Genomic DNA, 16278 nt, shown 5'->3' with positions numbered 1-16278 from the left:
GCCATACTGCCACCTTAGCAAAGTACTACCATCTGAAATGCCTCATGTTGTCTTCTCCGACTGTTGGGTCACTTTCAGCTCGGCAAAAAAATATTGGACGTCTGGAATTCCAAATGATCTCTCTGATGAGCTTGATTTTCTATTTTACAGCATATATTATTGTGAGCCCTCTTCCACTCCTCTGCTGAACTCCTCACACTTCACTGAGCAGAAGGGTGTGTGGGGAAATCATGCTGTACTTCAAGAAGACATTCACATCACGTTGGGTTAGGTGGAAACAGTAAACTTGATTTATTGAAAAAATCTATTACATTTATTCCTTTATTACACAGGTTTAAAATATTTAAAAATACCTCTTATGGGCATTACACTGAAATTTTATGACATGTTTATTGGACTTTGAAAAAATGTACAATGTGTCATTTGACAGTATATTTTTAAAAAAGGGCCTTATGCACTAAAAACTTTTTTTTTCCATAGGTTTTATTTTTCTTATCAACATTTGTTCAAGTCATATATATATTAAAGGGTGGGGGAAATAAAATTACACAAAAAGAAAGTCTGCAAATACAAGAAGTAATTTTATTGCAATATACCATAGCTAAGTGGTCGGGGGGAATTGGAAGAGTTTGGAACTTCAGTACAATTACAACACTTTGTAGTATTCAACAGAGGAATTTAAGAAAAAGCAAAGACATGAAATTAAAAAAAAAAAAGCTCCCTTGATGAGAATTCATAACAGAATCACATGACCTAGACAGAATCACCGGTGTGTGTGTAGCTCTATATGGCTTTTTTTATTGAAGAGATGAATGCGCAACAGGTTTGAGATTCCCACTTGTTCAATTGGAATCTGAATTCTGATCTATAATACATAGATGTGATTGCACTGCCTTGCTGGTTTTATATGTGATTTCCTTGGATAGCACCTTTTATTCCTAACTGGAAAAAAACAAGGATACGTTTACACCGGCTCTCACGGAATGAAAAGCACCACAACCCATTGCAATGTCACAGCTTCTTGTTTATTCCCCTAGCACTGCGACTGACTGATGGTCTCGGCATGCTTTGCTTACCTCCCTTGGATCAAATTTTTCTTTCCTTTGCTTAGGATGGGGGGTGAGGGGAAAGGACATCATATATAGGCTTCTATTCACAGTAAATGTGATGTCATTTCCTTTACCATGATACACCCCCCCCTTGGCTGAAGCACATGGCCATACCCCAGGCCAAATAATCGCCTGTAATATTTGTTTTCCAGCAGTGACCCAAACGAGAAAACAGTTGGGGAAAACCAATATATCTGCAGGTTGCAATCTGAATTGCCTAATGCTATGTGAAGAGCCTTCCTGCCAGCCATGTGGGAAGACAAAGGAAATTTGCACATTCTCCTCTCTCTCTTTTGCTCTCTGAGCTGTTTTGTCGGCAATTACAGCTGAGGCAGCAAACAAGAAAGACAATTGGGCAGTTTCATCTTCACTTCAGTACATTGAACAAATACATAAATTAGCACCACAAAAATTCAGCGACTGAGTACAATCTGGCATAATTACCACCATATAAAGTGTATGAATGTTCTTAAAAACAACAACAAACCAAGTAAGCACATTTAATACTTTCTACATGGGCCATATAAGCTACCATAATACACTTAAAGAAAAGAAGCAGCTCTTCTACATAACAAATATGAGGGTAGCATGCATTTATATCAAAGACTGTAGCAAACGTTTGCAGTCTGTGTTGAAAGTGGCTAAAGCAAAGAACGCTGGGAGATTGGTCAATGGCAGGGGATCACCAGTGTTGTATTAGTTAGTAAAATAGATAGCACCACAAAGAGAAATGTAAAAATAAAAAGCACCTTTTTTTTTTTTTAATTTTATTTTTAAGGGGGGGGGGGAGAGCGGATTTCCCTGCCATGTGCAATCTGCCATTTGGAATGGAATTAAAACAATAAAGAAAAAAAAATCAAGGTGAGTGTACAAAAAGGCAAAGAACCAGATGGGACTCTGATTTTCCAAATCAGGGTTTTACAAACAGGGCTCTCAGAAAGTGGCACAAAATATATATTTAATTTTGCATCAAAACTTCTCCATCCAAGTTGTGTGACTTTTAAAATGATCTTGAAATTCATTTGTGGGTGTGGACTGATCACCGCTAATTTGGGCCCTGATCCTGCCAACACTTATGTACATTCTTAACTTTAAGCACAAGTAGTTCCGTTGATTACGGACATACTTAAGGATGTGCTGTAGGTGTTGGCAAGATCCTTGACGTGGACACAAACAATAGAAGTAACCTTAACTGCTCCCCTTTCTAGGTTGTTTGTTTGTGTGGGGTGCTGGTGAGAAAGGTTGTTCTTTTACTGCAGACAGGGTCACATGCATGTTTGGAAGCCAAAAACATTTAACATTTAAAATAATATACAATACAAATATTTACTTACAAACATACAAAAATATAAGCACCTTTAATACATGGTAAGGAGATGTACAGAGTGACTTTACACTGTCAAATTCACTGATCCGGGTTGTTAATTTTTGTGAAAATAATTAAATGGAGAAACTAAACATTCTGGAAATGACCATTTAAGTCTAATTTATGGGCTTGATCCAAAGCCCACTGAAATCAACAGAAAGGCGATCCTTGACTTCAATGGGGACTGGATCAGGCCCGGAATTCTCACGTGATTTCAAGGTCAAGTTGAAAACATAGTTTCAAGTTTTTCTTTAAAAAAAAAAAATCCATAAACAAGCACTTGCTGTAGTTTCATGGCAAGAAAGTCTTTGACCTGTGCTAATTTCTGTGCATCCGAGTGGAGGAAGTTGAGTCCGCCGGTGATTGTGAAAAGGAGCATGCAGAAAAATGTACTGTAGCCCTTGACCGGTTTGGAAGGTTGCTTTGCCACCCGTGGTGTGTTTAGGTCATGTGATTCTGAGCCTGCCGTGGGAATGGTTCTCCCTCCCTTTGGTGTGGATTCGGTAGGCGTGGGCGCAGTGGCGCAGTGGAACTCAGGCAAAACAAGAAACAAAACAAAACCCCCCCAAAAAATTTTAACCCATCACTGTCCAGTTTCAGCACGTGCATGTGACAATTTTTTTTTTAAATGGCGCAATGAGGTTACGCGGTTGCTCATTTGGAGACTCGTTTCCAGGTGGCTCCTTAGCCCATGAAGCAAGCTGGTCCCACCTCGAATCCAAATTTCTGTGACGCTTCTCCGAAGTCATTGAACAGGATGTCAACAATAGGTACTTGCTCTACTTTGGGTGTGTTGACCTCCAGGATAGTCTTTTGATAGCCTTTCTTTGTCTAATAAGAGGGAAGGTGGGATAAAAAAAAAAAGGAACTCAGATGAGCTAATAGTGTCATTAATACTAAATGACAGGTTTCAGAGGAGCAGCCGTGTGAGTCTGTATTCGCAAAGAGAAAAGGAGGACTTGTGGCACCTTCGAGACTAACCAATTTATTTGAGCATAAGCTTTCGTGAGCTACAGCTCACTTCATCGGCTGCATAAAAGTGGAAAATGCAGTGAGGATGTTTTTATAATAGGAAAAACCTGTTTCCCCTCATTTTTTCCTACTCCTCCCCCCTTCCTCAGACGTTCTTGTTAAACCCTGGATTTGTGCTGGAAATGGCCTCCCTTGATTATCATACACATTGTAAGGAGAGTGATCACTTTAGATAAGCTATTACCAGCAGGAGAGTGGGGTGGGGGGAGAGAAAACCTTTTGAAGTGATAAACACCCATTTTTTCATGATCTGTATGTATAAAAACATCCTCACCGCATTTTCCACTTTTATGCATCTGATGAAGTGAGCTGTAGCTCATGAAAGCTTATGCTCAAATAAATTGGTTAGTCTCTAAGGTGCCACAAGTACTCCTTTTCTTTTTATTAATACTAAAGTAAACCCAAGTGTATGAATGAGCCTCATGCTAATCGTAAGCCATACTGGGTGGCTTACCCGGCACATGGAGATGATTGTACCAAATTCAGCCCAGATATAAGCAGGTGGAATTTCACCAAGTAAATGCAACCGCACCTGCTTGCAGCAGGAATGAACTGGGCCCAGTGTCTGAATGCAATACATTAATACAATTGCTCTGCTGAGTACATTTGTGCCTCCAATGGAAACAAATATCATGTCAGTAAATAGCTAAGTGTGCATTTGTACCAACCTATCAGCAAATAAAATATTTTAACTATTGTGCCATACGATAATATTACAGGGATAATAGTGCATATTATTGTCATACATATTATACTACTGACATGCCATGAAATAATGTAAAAATAAAAATATAAAACGAAAAAAGCCACAAAACTGAAATTTCAAAATGAAAAATTTTTTTAAACACTTTTTTCCCCAGAACTTTTGGTTTATGGGAAATTTCAAAACTATTTGGATTTGTTCCAAACTGGAATGAAAATAAATTGCAAAGTGACAAAATTTCACACAAACTGGGCAGTCCAAGTTTTGACCAGCTCTAGTTAGGATCTCTCTACTCCAGGCCAGAAGAAGCCATGAAGATTGCCTCATCCAGCACCGGACAAGCGTAGGAGGTTAAAATAGGAAATGAGAAGGAATGGTTAACATAGGGGGGAAACTGGAATATGGACGACACATAAGGAGTGGGGGAGGTGAAAAACAAAGCAGTGAACACTGACTCAGGCCAAGATTTTCAGAAGCGACTCATGCTTCTGTGCCTCCATTTTTGGGAGGTCCCCACGAAAGAAACCTTAAAGGACCCAGTTTGCAGAAAGTGTTGAGCATCCTTGTCGGTCATCCAAAAAGGGAGGCAACGCAGTTTCAAAAATCTTTGGCCAGACTGTGGGGATTCTTTGCGGTTGCGCTGTGGATTATTTCTACAGAGGTTAAACCGAGCACATTCTAAAAGGGAAAAGGGGCCAGGCTATTCACCAGCTCCAAGACTCATTAACAGAATGACCCCTACCCTGAATATATATGTTCCACTGTCCTTGGCGCACACAATTGTATGGGGCGATTCATTCCCATTCAACAAAAACGGGGAGCGGTTACTGTCATGAAAAATGACTCTGGAGAAGCATAAGCAGCCGCTGAGTGCATGCAGAGACGTTACCCCAGGCTTCAGCACGTACCAGGGCTGGGACAGGAGACTAGTAAAATTGTTGTGGCCGCAGTATTGTTGTTTTAACTCCCTGAGGATGCTCGTGGGATGTTGAGCAAATGTGTGCAATTTAATTGAAATGTATTAGTTTGACTATTATCCAAGCGCAACAAAAAAAGACCACATTTAAAGTCTGATGGAATTTGCAAGGTGATGTTGTCTTTTTATCATGCCTGCTGGCCACACAGTTATTTCCGAAATATAAATAAGTATCAGAGGGGCAGAAGTGCACCCACGGGCATACAAAACTGCACAGACCAGTGAATTTATGGAGGGGCTTTTTTTGGCTCTACCGTGTCCTCTGATTCATGTGTCTCGGAAGGACAGGCTATATCACAGCAACCAAAAAAGGGCTATAAGACCAGTGAAAACACATTCAAATAATGGCCCAAACATTAGCACTGGAATTCCTTTGGTATTCGCTGTAACAGAATGAATCATGGCAGGAGTGTGCATTTGATCAGCTTCCACAGGAACTCTGCAGCAAGGCCACATTGCTTAGAGAGCCATTATTGCTAGGACCCAATCCTTGCTGGCCTAACTCTGGCAAAAATTGTATTTAAGAACTTGGGAGCTTTGCCTTAGCAAGCCTGTGGCCTGTTTCTGCAAGGAATGGAGTGCCCTCAACTCCCATTGATATCAATGTGCGTTGAGGGTGCCCAGTGCTGTGCAGGATGAAATTCACCCTGTGCAGAAGATGACCACAAGTTCATGCACCATTTAAAGCCTCACAGGTGTGTAGACTGTGTCCTGGCTCCCTGCACCCGCAGATACCCAGGGACTGGCTGGCTCTGACATGAGTGGCTGAATAGCAGCCACGGCACTTAGGTTCAGATGGATGGAGTTGGAAATGGTGGATGTTGCAGAGCAGGAGTGACATTCCCAAGCCCGAGTCATGAAGACTAAGCAAATTCACCAAATCCAGACCAACAGGCTATGTCTACATGGCAGCACGCAGGGCTTGTGCAGCTCCATGCCACAGTGAAAGGATCTGGCACGGGGAAGGCAGTGGGGAAAGGCTCTGAGCTCCCTGCTGCTGGAGACTTTCACAGCGGTGGGTGAGGGAAGGCTCTGGCAGGAAGGAGGCAGCGGGACGCTACCCTTCTAAAAACAGCGGCGTGGACGTAGGAGGCATTGCTTGGGCGCGTAGAGAGCCATGTAGGGTCTGTACTCTGGGGAGCGAGGCATGTAGGGCACACTACTCGACTTACCGAAGCTCGGCCTCCCTGTCTATCCTGCCAGCTATACCTGTGCGAGTTGGGTGTGCACTGTGCGTCCTCTTTAGGCCTCCATAGGTGTAGATGTATATTTAGAGTGCAAGGTCTCTGGGGCAGGGACAATGTCCGCCCCATCGGCCAGGAGCCTAGCACACCTCTGGGCATGGAACAAGTAATAAATAACATGTTATAATAATCTTTGCTGTAGGTGCAGCCTGAGAAACTGAAAAAAGAATGGGGCCAGGTGCCTGGTTGGAGTAAACTGACATAGTCGCACTGAAGTCAGGGGAGCCTGGCGATTTACACCGGCTCAGGATCCGGCCCATTCTGTTTTGACTAGTTTCTCTTTTTTGCACTCTTTTCAAGTACAGTAGCATAGCACAATTTAATCTGAGACTTAACCTTTGAAGACCCATCTCTCCAGGGGCTGTGTGGTCCAATGGATAGGCCACATAACTGGGACTCAGAAGACTCAGGTTCGATTCCTGACTCTGCGACTGTCTTGATTTATGACCTTGGGCAAGTCACTTTACCTCTCTGTGCCCATTTCTGTTCCCACAATTTGTCTATTTAGACTGTAAGCTCTTTGGGCCGGCGAGTGTCTCTTAGTGCCTGTGTAGTGGCTAGCACAATAAATCCTCAATCTCATTCAGAGTCTCTAGGTGCTACTGCAGTGGTAACGATAGCCACCAGTCACAATCCCTTGTGCTCTTGCTGTTTATTCAGCCCCATATTCTTCCATTTGTGACATCCAAACGGATTGCTCTAATAACAGGTTATGTTACAGTTTCTGGTAACAAACAACAACAGAGGCAAATAAACTCTTAAGAGGGCCTGTTTTCCTGCAAATATCCGCAGCTACAGAAAGAACACGGGAACAGGAATGTAGAAAACGTAGGCCACCCGAGCAAAATAATTTCTAACTGTAATGTTTTTCATCAAGCATATGGACTTTTAAATCTGGGATGCATGCTCTTCCAGCTTCCCTGAGACTTAGTACAGAAAGGTGAGATGGGGGGTGATTTTTCTAAGGCACATCATATTGTCAAGAGATATGAAATACTTGAGAATAAACTTCCCCATGTGGCTTCTGAGTGTTTTCAGCTATGGGATAAGCACTCTTCATCTCTCTGCAGCAGCATTAAGAGAATGAGTGACTCTAATTGAATTTTCCCTCCATGCTTCTGTAGCAAAAACACTCCGGCTTCCAAATGGAGTTCGACTTAATCTCTTAAATTCTATTAAGGGTTCACTCCCTTAGACGTCTCAATATTTTCTTTTTTTCTTTTAGTCCTGTGGATTTTGATCATCCCAGTGGCGGGAGGAGAGGTTTTGCATATGTCCAAGCCTTAGGAACCTGGGTCCCAGCATGAACTGAATTGGCAAACACTACACCAATTTTTCCAGACAGGTAGCTGCAATTTTCAAAAGGGCTCAGTGCCTAAAACTAGATTCCAGATTTTCAGAGGCGCTCAGCTCCCAGTTAGGTTCAAAAATACAGGATGGTTAGCACCTTTGAAAATCTGGCCCTTATTTAGACTCATAGAATATCAGGGTTGGAAGGGACCTCAGGAGGTCATCTAGTCCAACCCCCTGCTCAAAGCAGGACCAATCCCCAACTAAATCATCCCAGCCAGGGCTTTGTCAAGCCTGACCTTAAAAACTTCTAAGGAAGGAGATTCCACTACCTCCCTAGGTAATGCATTCCAGTGTTTCACCACCCTCCTAGTGAAAATTTTTTTTCTAATATCCAACCTAAACCTCCCCCACTGCAATTTGAGACCATTACTCCTCATTCTGTCATCCGCTACCACTGAGAACAGTCTAGATCCATCCTCTTTGGAACCCCCTTTCAGGTAGTTGAAAGCAGCTATCAAATCCCCTCTCATTCTTCTCTTCCGCAGACTAAACAATCCCAGTTCCCTCAGCCTCTCCTCGTAAGTCATGTGTTCCAGTTCCCTAATCATTTTTGTTGCCCTCCGCTGGACGTTTTCCAATTTTTCCACATCCTTCTTGCAGTGTGGGGCCCAAAACTGGACACAGTACTCCAGATGAGGCCTCATCAATGTCGAATAGAGGGGAACAATCACGTCCCTCGATCTGCTGGCAATGTCCCTACTTATACATCCCAAAATGCCATTGGCCTTCTTGGCAACAACAGCACACTGTTGACTCATATCCAGCTTCTCGTCCACTGAAACCCCTAGGTCCTTTTCTGCAGAACTGCTGCTGAGCCATTCGGTCCCTAGTCTGTAGCGGTGCATGGGATTCTTCCGTCCTAAGTGCAGGACTCTGCATTTGTCCTTCTTGAATCTCATCAGATTTCTTTTGGCCCAATCCTCTAATTTGTCTAGGGCCCTCTGTACCATATCCCTCCCCTCCAGTGTATCTACTTCTCCTCCCAGTTTAGTGTCATCTGCAAACTTGCTGAGGGTGCAATCCACACCATCCTCCAGATCATTAATGAAGATATTGAACAAAACTGGCCCCAGGACCGACCCTTGGGGCACTCCACTTGATACCAGCTGCCAACTAGACATGGAGCCATTGATCACTACCCGTTGAGCCCGACAATCTAGCCAGCTTTCTATCCACCTTATCGTCCATTCATCCAGCCCATACGTCTTTAACTTGTTGGCAAGAATACTGTGGGAGACCGTATCAAAAGCTTTGCTAAAGTCAAGGAACAACACGTCCACTGCTTTAGCTACCAAAGAAAGAGCTGAGTTTTTAAAAATTTGGCCTGAATTTTTTGGGTAGTGAAACTTAAAAATCTGGCCTGAACTCTTGAAAATCAGGCCCTTAGAATCTAAGATGAGCCTGCAAAATATGTGCAAATGCAAATCCCACAATTACATGCACAAACGGCAAAACTGCATACCTACATCTGGGTGAATCACAGCTCAATTTACTTGCACCAATACCTGCTTATATACAAATGCAGGCAAGGTGCGTGCTATTTTTGTGGTTAAATTTAGGCACCTATATTTCCAATTCTTGTCTCCAGTGGAAATTTTGCCTCCATGATCTCTCTCTCTAAAGTACTTCAATGATCCCTGTTAAAATAGTTTTGGAACACTTCACAATCTTTTACTTATTACTGCTATTATCCCCATTTTACAGATGGGATACTGACACCCAGAGAAACTTGTTCCTGATCACACAGAGTGCCTGGTCACACAGGGTGCCATGATAGAGCAGGGAACTGAACCTAAGTCTCATATGTCCCAGGCTAGTGCCCCAACCACTGGAATCATCCTTCCTACAGGATTGGGCCTTGTGTAGGATTGCCCTATAACCAGGGGAAAGGCTTCAAGCATTGAGCAAACTGAACCTTCGCTTCCTAGATCCTTTGTCAATTTTAAGAATGAAGTCATGCAGTTGAGGTACATGGTAACACAATCCTTTTAAATCAGGAGGCTGATCAAATATCACCAGGCTTGCATGCTTCAGATGTACAAATCCATCACAATACCACTCCCCACTCTGGGAAGTTGGCTCTGGTTTTTCGACTGCATGCTCCCAAACCCCAGCCTTTCAGGATAGATTTACAGACTTCACTCCTCTGTGGAATCATACCATTGTGTAACTATAAAATAAACTGCTTCCTAAATACTTAATTAAAGAAGACTTGAAAGACTTCTATGTGGTAGGTACGTAATTATTGTCCCCTTTACAGATAAGTAAACTGAGTCATTGAGAGGTTAAGGTGAAAATGCTCAGAAGTGGCCACCCATTTTAAGCACCTTGCTTTTAGGTGCCCAACAAGAAACACTGAGAACTCAGCATAGGTACTGAGAACTCCCCCTCCTAATTGAAGACAGTGGAAACTAACTTCTCAGCACCTCTAAAACATCAGGTCCCAAGTCTTCCAAGTTGGGAACCAAAAAACGGAAGCAACCAAAATCAGGGGACACTCGAAAATTTTTGAAGTGACTTCCCCCAAAATCATACACTGAGTAAGTGGCAGAGCTAAAGAAGAAAAAGCCCTGAGTCTTGACTGACACCCCCGCAGCTCTAGTTACTAAGCCAGACTGACTCTGCTTTGTGTGTAGAAGCTCCTCCTATGCCTAACTCTGTCAGCGTGTGTACTTACTGCACAACCGTCTAGGACAGCCCTTATGTAAGGGTTGTTGTCGTAGGACATCTCCTCATCGTTGGAGCCGAGGAAGCGGATGGCTTTGTCGTAGCTGCCTGTGGTGGCATCCTGCCATGCTACAGACTGGTAGCAATTATAGGTGATGTTCTGGTTTGCGGAGGCGCTCAAGAGCCTCAGGAAAGTCATCTGCACCACTCCGATGGGATTGCCGTCCGAATCCACGTAGGAAAGCTGAGAGAAATGGAAAACAGAGAAGGGGAAATGCTAGGCAGTGATGTGAAACATGCCTCTGGGAAACGCAACAGATACAGAATTATGGACTCAAAAATGCTCCGTGGGAGAGTTAATCTCTTCATGGAAAACTGATACCTGTCATTAGCATGCCACCATCCCTGTCATCTCTACCCATTCTTATCAGCATCCTGTCAATGGACACTTGCACTCCCACTGCAGCTGGCATACATGTCACAGACGAGACAGTCCCTTTGTCTGGGTGGTTAGTACTTCATTTCACACACACCCAGCCATTTGCACAAGACAGTTACCGACCAACGAAAAGGTCAAATTATAGGCCCCTGCTACGTTATCACTTTCTATTACAGGACCGTCGCCATGGTTTTGCTGCCATTGCTTGGATGCCAGCCATCCCTGCTGCTCTGAAGGGAATTTTCTTTCTCCTGCTGATTCTGGGCCATCTGTGAATAAAAAAAACTAAGGCAAAAGTGGGGCATATGGTCAAGGGGAGATAAGTCTCCAGGACTTCCATCCTGTTGGAAAAACATGGAAATAATGGGTGAGGTCCGGTGCTAAGTAAGCTCTGGTCCCACGGAAGTCATGGGGCATATTATCCTTGACTTCAATGAGAGCAGAGTTAGGCCAGCACTGAGGGCTTCAGAAAACCCTACCTTCCATCTTCTGAAAGAGTTTGCTAAAGGTAACATTGTCGACACGAATGGGGCATCTTTAGTGTTGTCTGTAGTTCGGCATGTGAGATCTTCTGATCCCGGAGGACATCTTTTGATGTATGGGCTGAGATATTTTGCCATTCATTTCGACCAGGAGCTGGTGTTCCACCATCAGATACCTTTGAAACTGATTTGCAATGTGTCATACAGACATAATATTCCTGGCGAAAGGAGCCACAGTCCTGTTCATGGCTAGGTATGCGTTCTCTTCCTCTGCATGTGCTAGTTTACAGTATGTATGCAGAGGTTCTGCCGGGGGATCCTTCCAAAGCCTCTGACAACACAGCGATCAAGGCCCTGTCATCTGCTAAATTTGAGGGTAGAAGGATTTAAAAATATTCAGCTTTCACCTCTTGTTTAGCCTAATGCTGGAACTTCTTCCACCAAACTAGCAGCACCAGGCCTGGACACTAGGGAGGGTGGTTTGGCCTTTGAGTAAATGATAAATCCACTATACATTTCAGCAGGGACTCAAGAAACTGAGCCTTTCAATAGACTCCTCGTTTTCATGGCTGAGACACCTTTACATTTCCAGTGCTGCTGAGACTCCCAGAGAATGGCACTGAAACACCAACAGCTGCCAAGTTGAATGCACCAAGAAACCTGGTTATTTGCTATTACTGCCAGCAGCATTTGTGCAAGAAAAGGATCAGAATCTGAAAGAGGCACAATTGTAGCACTAGTAAGGAACAATAGTGAGGATTGGGCAGGTATATGGGGGTATAGGCAGATGACAGCAGATAGAGGATCCCTGAGTGTGGTAAGATTGGACAAGGTGAGTGGGCGGAAGAGGGGGAAGGGAGAAACAGAGGTTATTTGGGGAGGAAGGAGAGAGAGAGGGAGATACAGAGTGACACTAGCAAGATGCAGAGGGCCTAGAGAAGAGACAGGCAAAGCCACTGAACTCTGGTGGGGAACACCACCCAGTCAAGGAGCCTATCGGTTTGCAATTTTTAAAACCTTTTACTGCATGCCATGAAATCTATGGCAATGCATTTACTCTTTCCCATTCCTTCCCTATTCCATGTAAAGGTATGAAAATCACCTTCTCTCCCCTTATGGTGTATTATATATCTTTTGCAATACACAGCTATGTGAAATCCTCTACAGCTCCTTACAACTCAGACCCTTTGATGGACCTGAAAGCAATACTGCTCTGGAAGGCTTTTCATCTGCAGCTGGAACCTCATCCTGTAGGCTATCAAAGGCCAGATGAGCGAATGCATAATATACCCATTCCAGCGTGGTTTTAAACTAATTATACAGAGACAGCATCTGCTGTCATGGCCAAGCCAGGAGAGCTGACACTTACAAATGTGATCTATCGACAGGCGCTTCCTTTTGAAATAATCTGGAGAAAAATTCAGACACGCAAACAGTGCAGTGTTCCTTGCGGTGTCATCAAACTTCAAGGTACAGTACACACTGCAAACAGTCGGAGAGATTCACAGCCGGACAATAAAATCAGCAGCAATAGGTAATAATAATAATAAATAACAACAACAATAATAATATATACACATACTTATACCAACCGGTTCGGGTGTCAGGATCCCATTGCGCATCTCCTCCTGAGTGTTAAACATGACTGAACAGGAGAAAGCCATGCATGCCAGATGAGAAAATATGAGTGAGCCACCAGGATATAGAAGGAGATGAACACATGTGCTAACTGCCCAGCACCTGTTCAGGGGCACACAGAGTTGATAGGCATCGCCCAATTCCACCAGGTCTCTCTTTTTTTTAAGCTGTGTTTAACCTTGGCATCCAATATCCCTTTGAAGTGGGCAGAGATGTGGTTCTTTAGATGCTGCACTAGGGTCCGGCCTTGAAGCCTTTCAGCTGGAGCGAATGGGGTGAGTTATGTGCAGAAGAATTGCTCGTGGAAGCGTGGCTTTGCAGAATTAGTCCCTTCCTTATTTATGCTTTACAATAACAATTCATGATGGATGCCATATGGCAATAAATGATTATAGGCTTGGATAGGTATAAAGCATAATTAGCTCTAATAGGAGTCATACACACATGCCAGGGCTGGAGTGCACACCCCAGAAGAAAAGATCTGCAATCTATTTACTTTTTTAACTGTGCCCATCACTGAGAAGTGGTAGGAATTAACTTGGTCATCTGTCTGTATTTCACTGGTATTAACCAGTGGGTAAGAGATAATGGCATGGAAACATCACACCAGATGATTTTTCTGTTTATTACGGTAATGTCCTTTTTGATCTGTGGGGTTCTACAAACTGTCCCAAAAGAAAGGCCAACATTTTTAAGAGTGGGCACTTCAATTCCTGTTCAGCCACCTAAATAAGTGTCCTGAGATTTCAGCGGTACTGAGAACCACCAGCTTCCATTCACAGCCCCTGGAGAGTCTTTCCATTCCTTTCAACAGCCTTTGGCTCAAACTCCCAGTGTCCAGTGTGTCTGGGATGTGCAGACAGGCACTCAATCCATGGAGATCTAGCTATGGACTTTAACAAAAGCAGGACTGGATGCTTAGAAGAGACCCACCAAACTCATTTACATTTTTCACCTAAGTCAGGATTTCAATTTCCAGTCAAAGTGCACTAACTCCCTCCACTTACCAGTACCAGCATTCTGTTCCATCCATTTTTCTGACATTGGCTGTGTTCTTAGAACCAAAGCATTGTTTTTATGGGTCACATGTTTAACCCTGGGGTATTCCATTGACAAATATCTTCTAGGTGCTGGGGGCTCTTTTCAAAAGAATGGGTAGCATAGGTACAGAGCAAGAAAAAGGCAACAGAGAGAGAGATGAAACAAAGGACTCCAAATAGCTTTGAAGTTCCTAGCAAAAAACAAAACAAAAACACCCCATAACCGAAATTTTAGACTGGCTATTCAGCCCTTAAAGTGAGTGGCTAATACTCAATGGACTGAACAAAAAAACACCAGTAAAACAGATACAGATATTAATTAGTGAAGTATTTTGAAATTAAGTCATGAGAAATTGCCCCTCCCCTTCAAGATGCTTAAGAGGCTGAAGTGCTGGTTTTAAGCCCCTCTGTGACACGTTCAGAATACAACACCGCTGTTTGGGGTGTGCGCTGCAGGAACAGCTATGGAAGCCGTTGCTCTCTCATGGACAGAATCAGAGTGTTCAGCGCTTAGTGACAAAGAATATGGCTTGAGAAAATAAGGCAGTGTCTTTGTTTATTGGTTGGTTTTTAAGGTGGAAGTTTGATGTGTACTGCAGCAAAACTCTGCAGAGGAAGTTCCAGGAGGCCCACACAGCCCGAGCAGGCTGACTCTGTGTGTGAGGAAGGAAGGGGGGGAGGGAGAGCTCAGTGGCTTGGGCATTGGCCTGCTAAACCCAGGGTTGTGAGTTCAAACCTTGAAGGGGCTATTTAGGGATCTGGGGCAAAAATTGGGGATCGGTCCTGCTTTGAGCAGGGGGTTGGACTAGATGACCTCCTGAGGTCCCTTCCAACCCTGATATTCTAGGATTCTAAGGAGATGCTGGGTATATACAGCGGGTCAGCTCCTCCGCTAGTGCAAAACGGTGTAGCGTTAATTCAGGGGTTCTCGAACTGGGGGTCGCAAGGTTATTACATTGGGGGGTCGTGAGCGGTCAGCCTCCACTCCAAACCCTGCTTCACCTCCAGCATTTATAATAGCGTTAAATATTTTTAATTTGTAAGGGCGGGGGGGTCGCACTCAGAGACTTTCTGTGTGAAAGGGGTCACCAGGACAAAAGTTTGAGAACCACTGCTCTAATTACTCCGGTGGTGCTGAGGATCTGGCCCAGTGTGTATTCTTTTCTTCCCAAATCCCACTGATTTCCACAGAGCTCATTACTTGCTTGTTCACAAGTCCAAACGGACCTGAGATTCGTTCAGGAGCTCTCTGTTCTTTGAAGGGCCCTGTTCATGCTAATAATTCCACAATGAAACCTACAAACATAGTTTATGGACCCTTGGATACTGTTCTGTATTTCCATAAAACGCAGTCATTCTACAGTAGATTTCATCTTTCCAAGAAGTGCAGCTACATCCCAGCCCCCAACACCTCTGGGGCATGTATTGCAGACCAGTGGTTCTCAACCATGGGGCCCCTGGGGGGCTGCAAGGACGTTTCAAGCGATCCACCAAAATAAACCAGAGAGCAGGACCCGTGCTGAACTTGCTGGGGCCCGCGGCAGAAAGCCGAAGCCCGAGCCCTCCCCCACCCCATGTGGGGCTGAAGCTGCAGCCTGAGCAACAAAGCTTCAAGGGGCCCCCTGTGGTGGGGGTTCCCAGGCAGTTGCCCTGCTTGCGACCCCCTAATGCCAGCCCTGGCTTTTGAGCTCCTGGATATGCAGGAAACCAGCTGCAGCACAGTCAGGCCGAGGAATTTTTAATAGCATGTTGGGGGCCTTAGGAAGAAAAAGGTCAAGAGCCCCAGTTGTAGATGTTTGTTTGTAAACTATCTGTGCTTTCCTTCTTTCCTCAATTCCTCACTTCCTTGGTTTCTCTGTTGTAGAATGGAGATATCATGAATTGTTCAACTGACAGAGATTCTTCTTCCCTTTAAAACTTTAACAGTGTCTCTAGGCCAAGTTCTAGTTCACACAGGCTTAGCGAATATGTGCGTGGTTTGAAACCCTTCTTCTTCAGTGGCTTTACTCCATTTCGCCAAGACTAATGGAGGTGGTGTGGGAAGTGGGATACTTCTGCTAGGAGAGTGTACTGAAGACAGACTCATGATGCCCTGGACTCAGCAACAATATCGGGACATGAAACTGAAGGATCTAACTCCAGTGGGTTGGCTTATTACTCTATTACATGCCACATGTGCCCTTAGAGTTGGCTGAAATACAGAAAATAATTCACAGACATTTTTGAGGG

At 44.0% G+C, this 16278-nt stretch overlaps 1 protein-coding gene across 2 annotated transcripts in view; it reads right to left on the bottom strand.

Moving 5' to 3' along the window:
- Positions 1–267: 267 nt before the first annotated feature.
- COL5A1 (collagen type V alpha 1 chain) overlaps positions 268–16278 on the bottom strand; it is a 247193-nt gene continuing 231182 nt past the window's right edge. For both annotated transcript variants that reach the window (XM_074973666.1, XM_074973665.1), the window contains exons 65-66: positions 10461–10694; positions 268–3306 (exon numbers count right to left, since the gene is read on the bottom strand). In XM_074973666.1, the coding sequence (XP_074829767.1) occupies positions 3160–3306; positions 10461–10694 (381 nt within the window). In that variant the 3' untranslated portion in view covers positions 268–3159. The remainder of the gene's footprint in view (positions 3307–10460; positions 10695–16278) is intronic.

This window comes from Natator depressus, chromosome 16, assembly GCF_965152275.1.
Source record: "Natator depressus isolate rNatDep1 chromosome 16, rNatDep2.hap1, whole genome shotgun sequence".
Taxonomy (NCBI): domain Eukaryota; kingdom Metazoa; phylum Chordata; order Testudines; family Cheloniidae; genus Natator; species Natator depressus.
The sequence above is the reverse complement of the archived record's forward strand: the minus strand, read 5'-3'. Positions and strand labels throughout refer to the sequence as shown.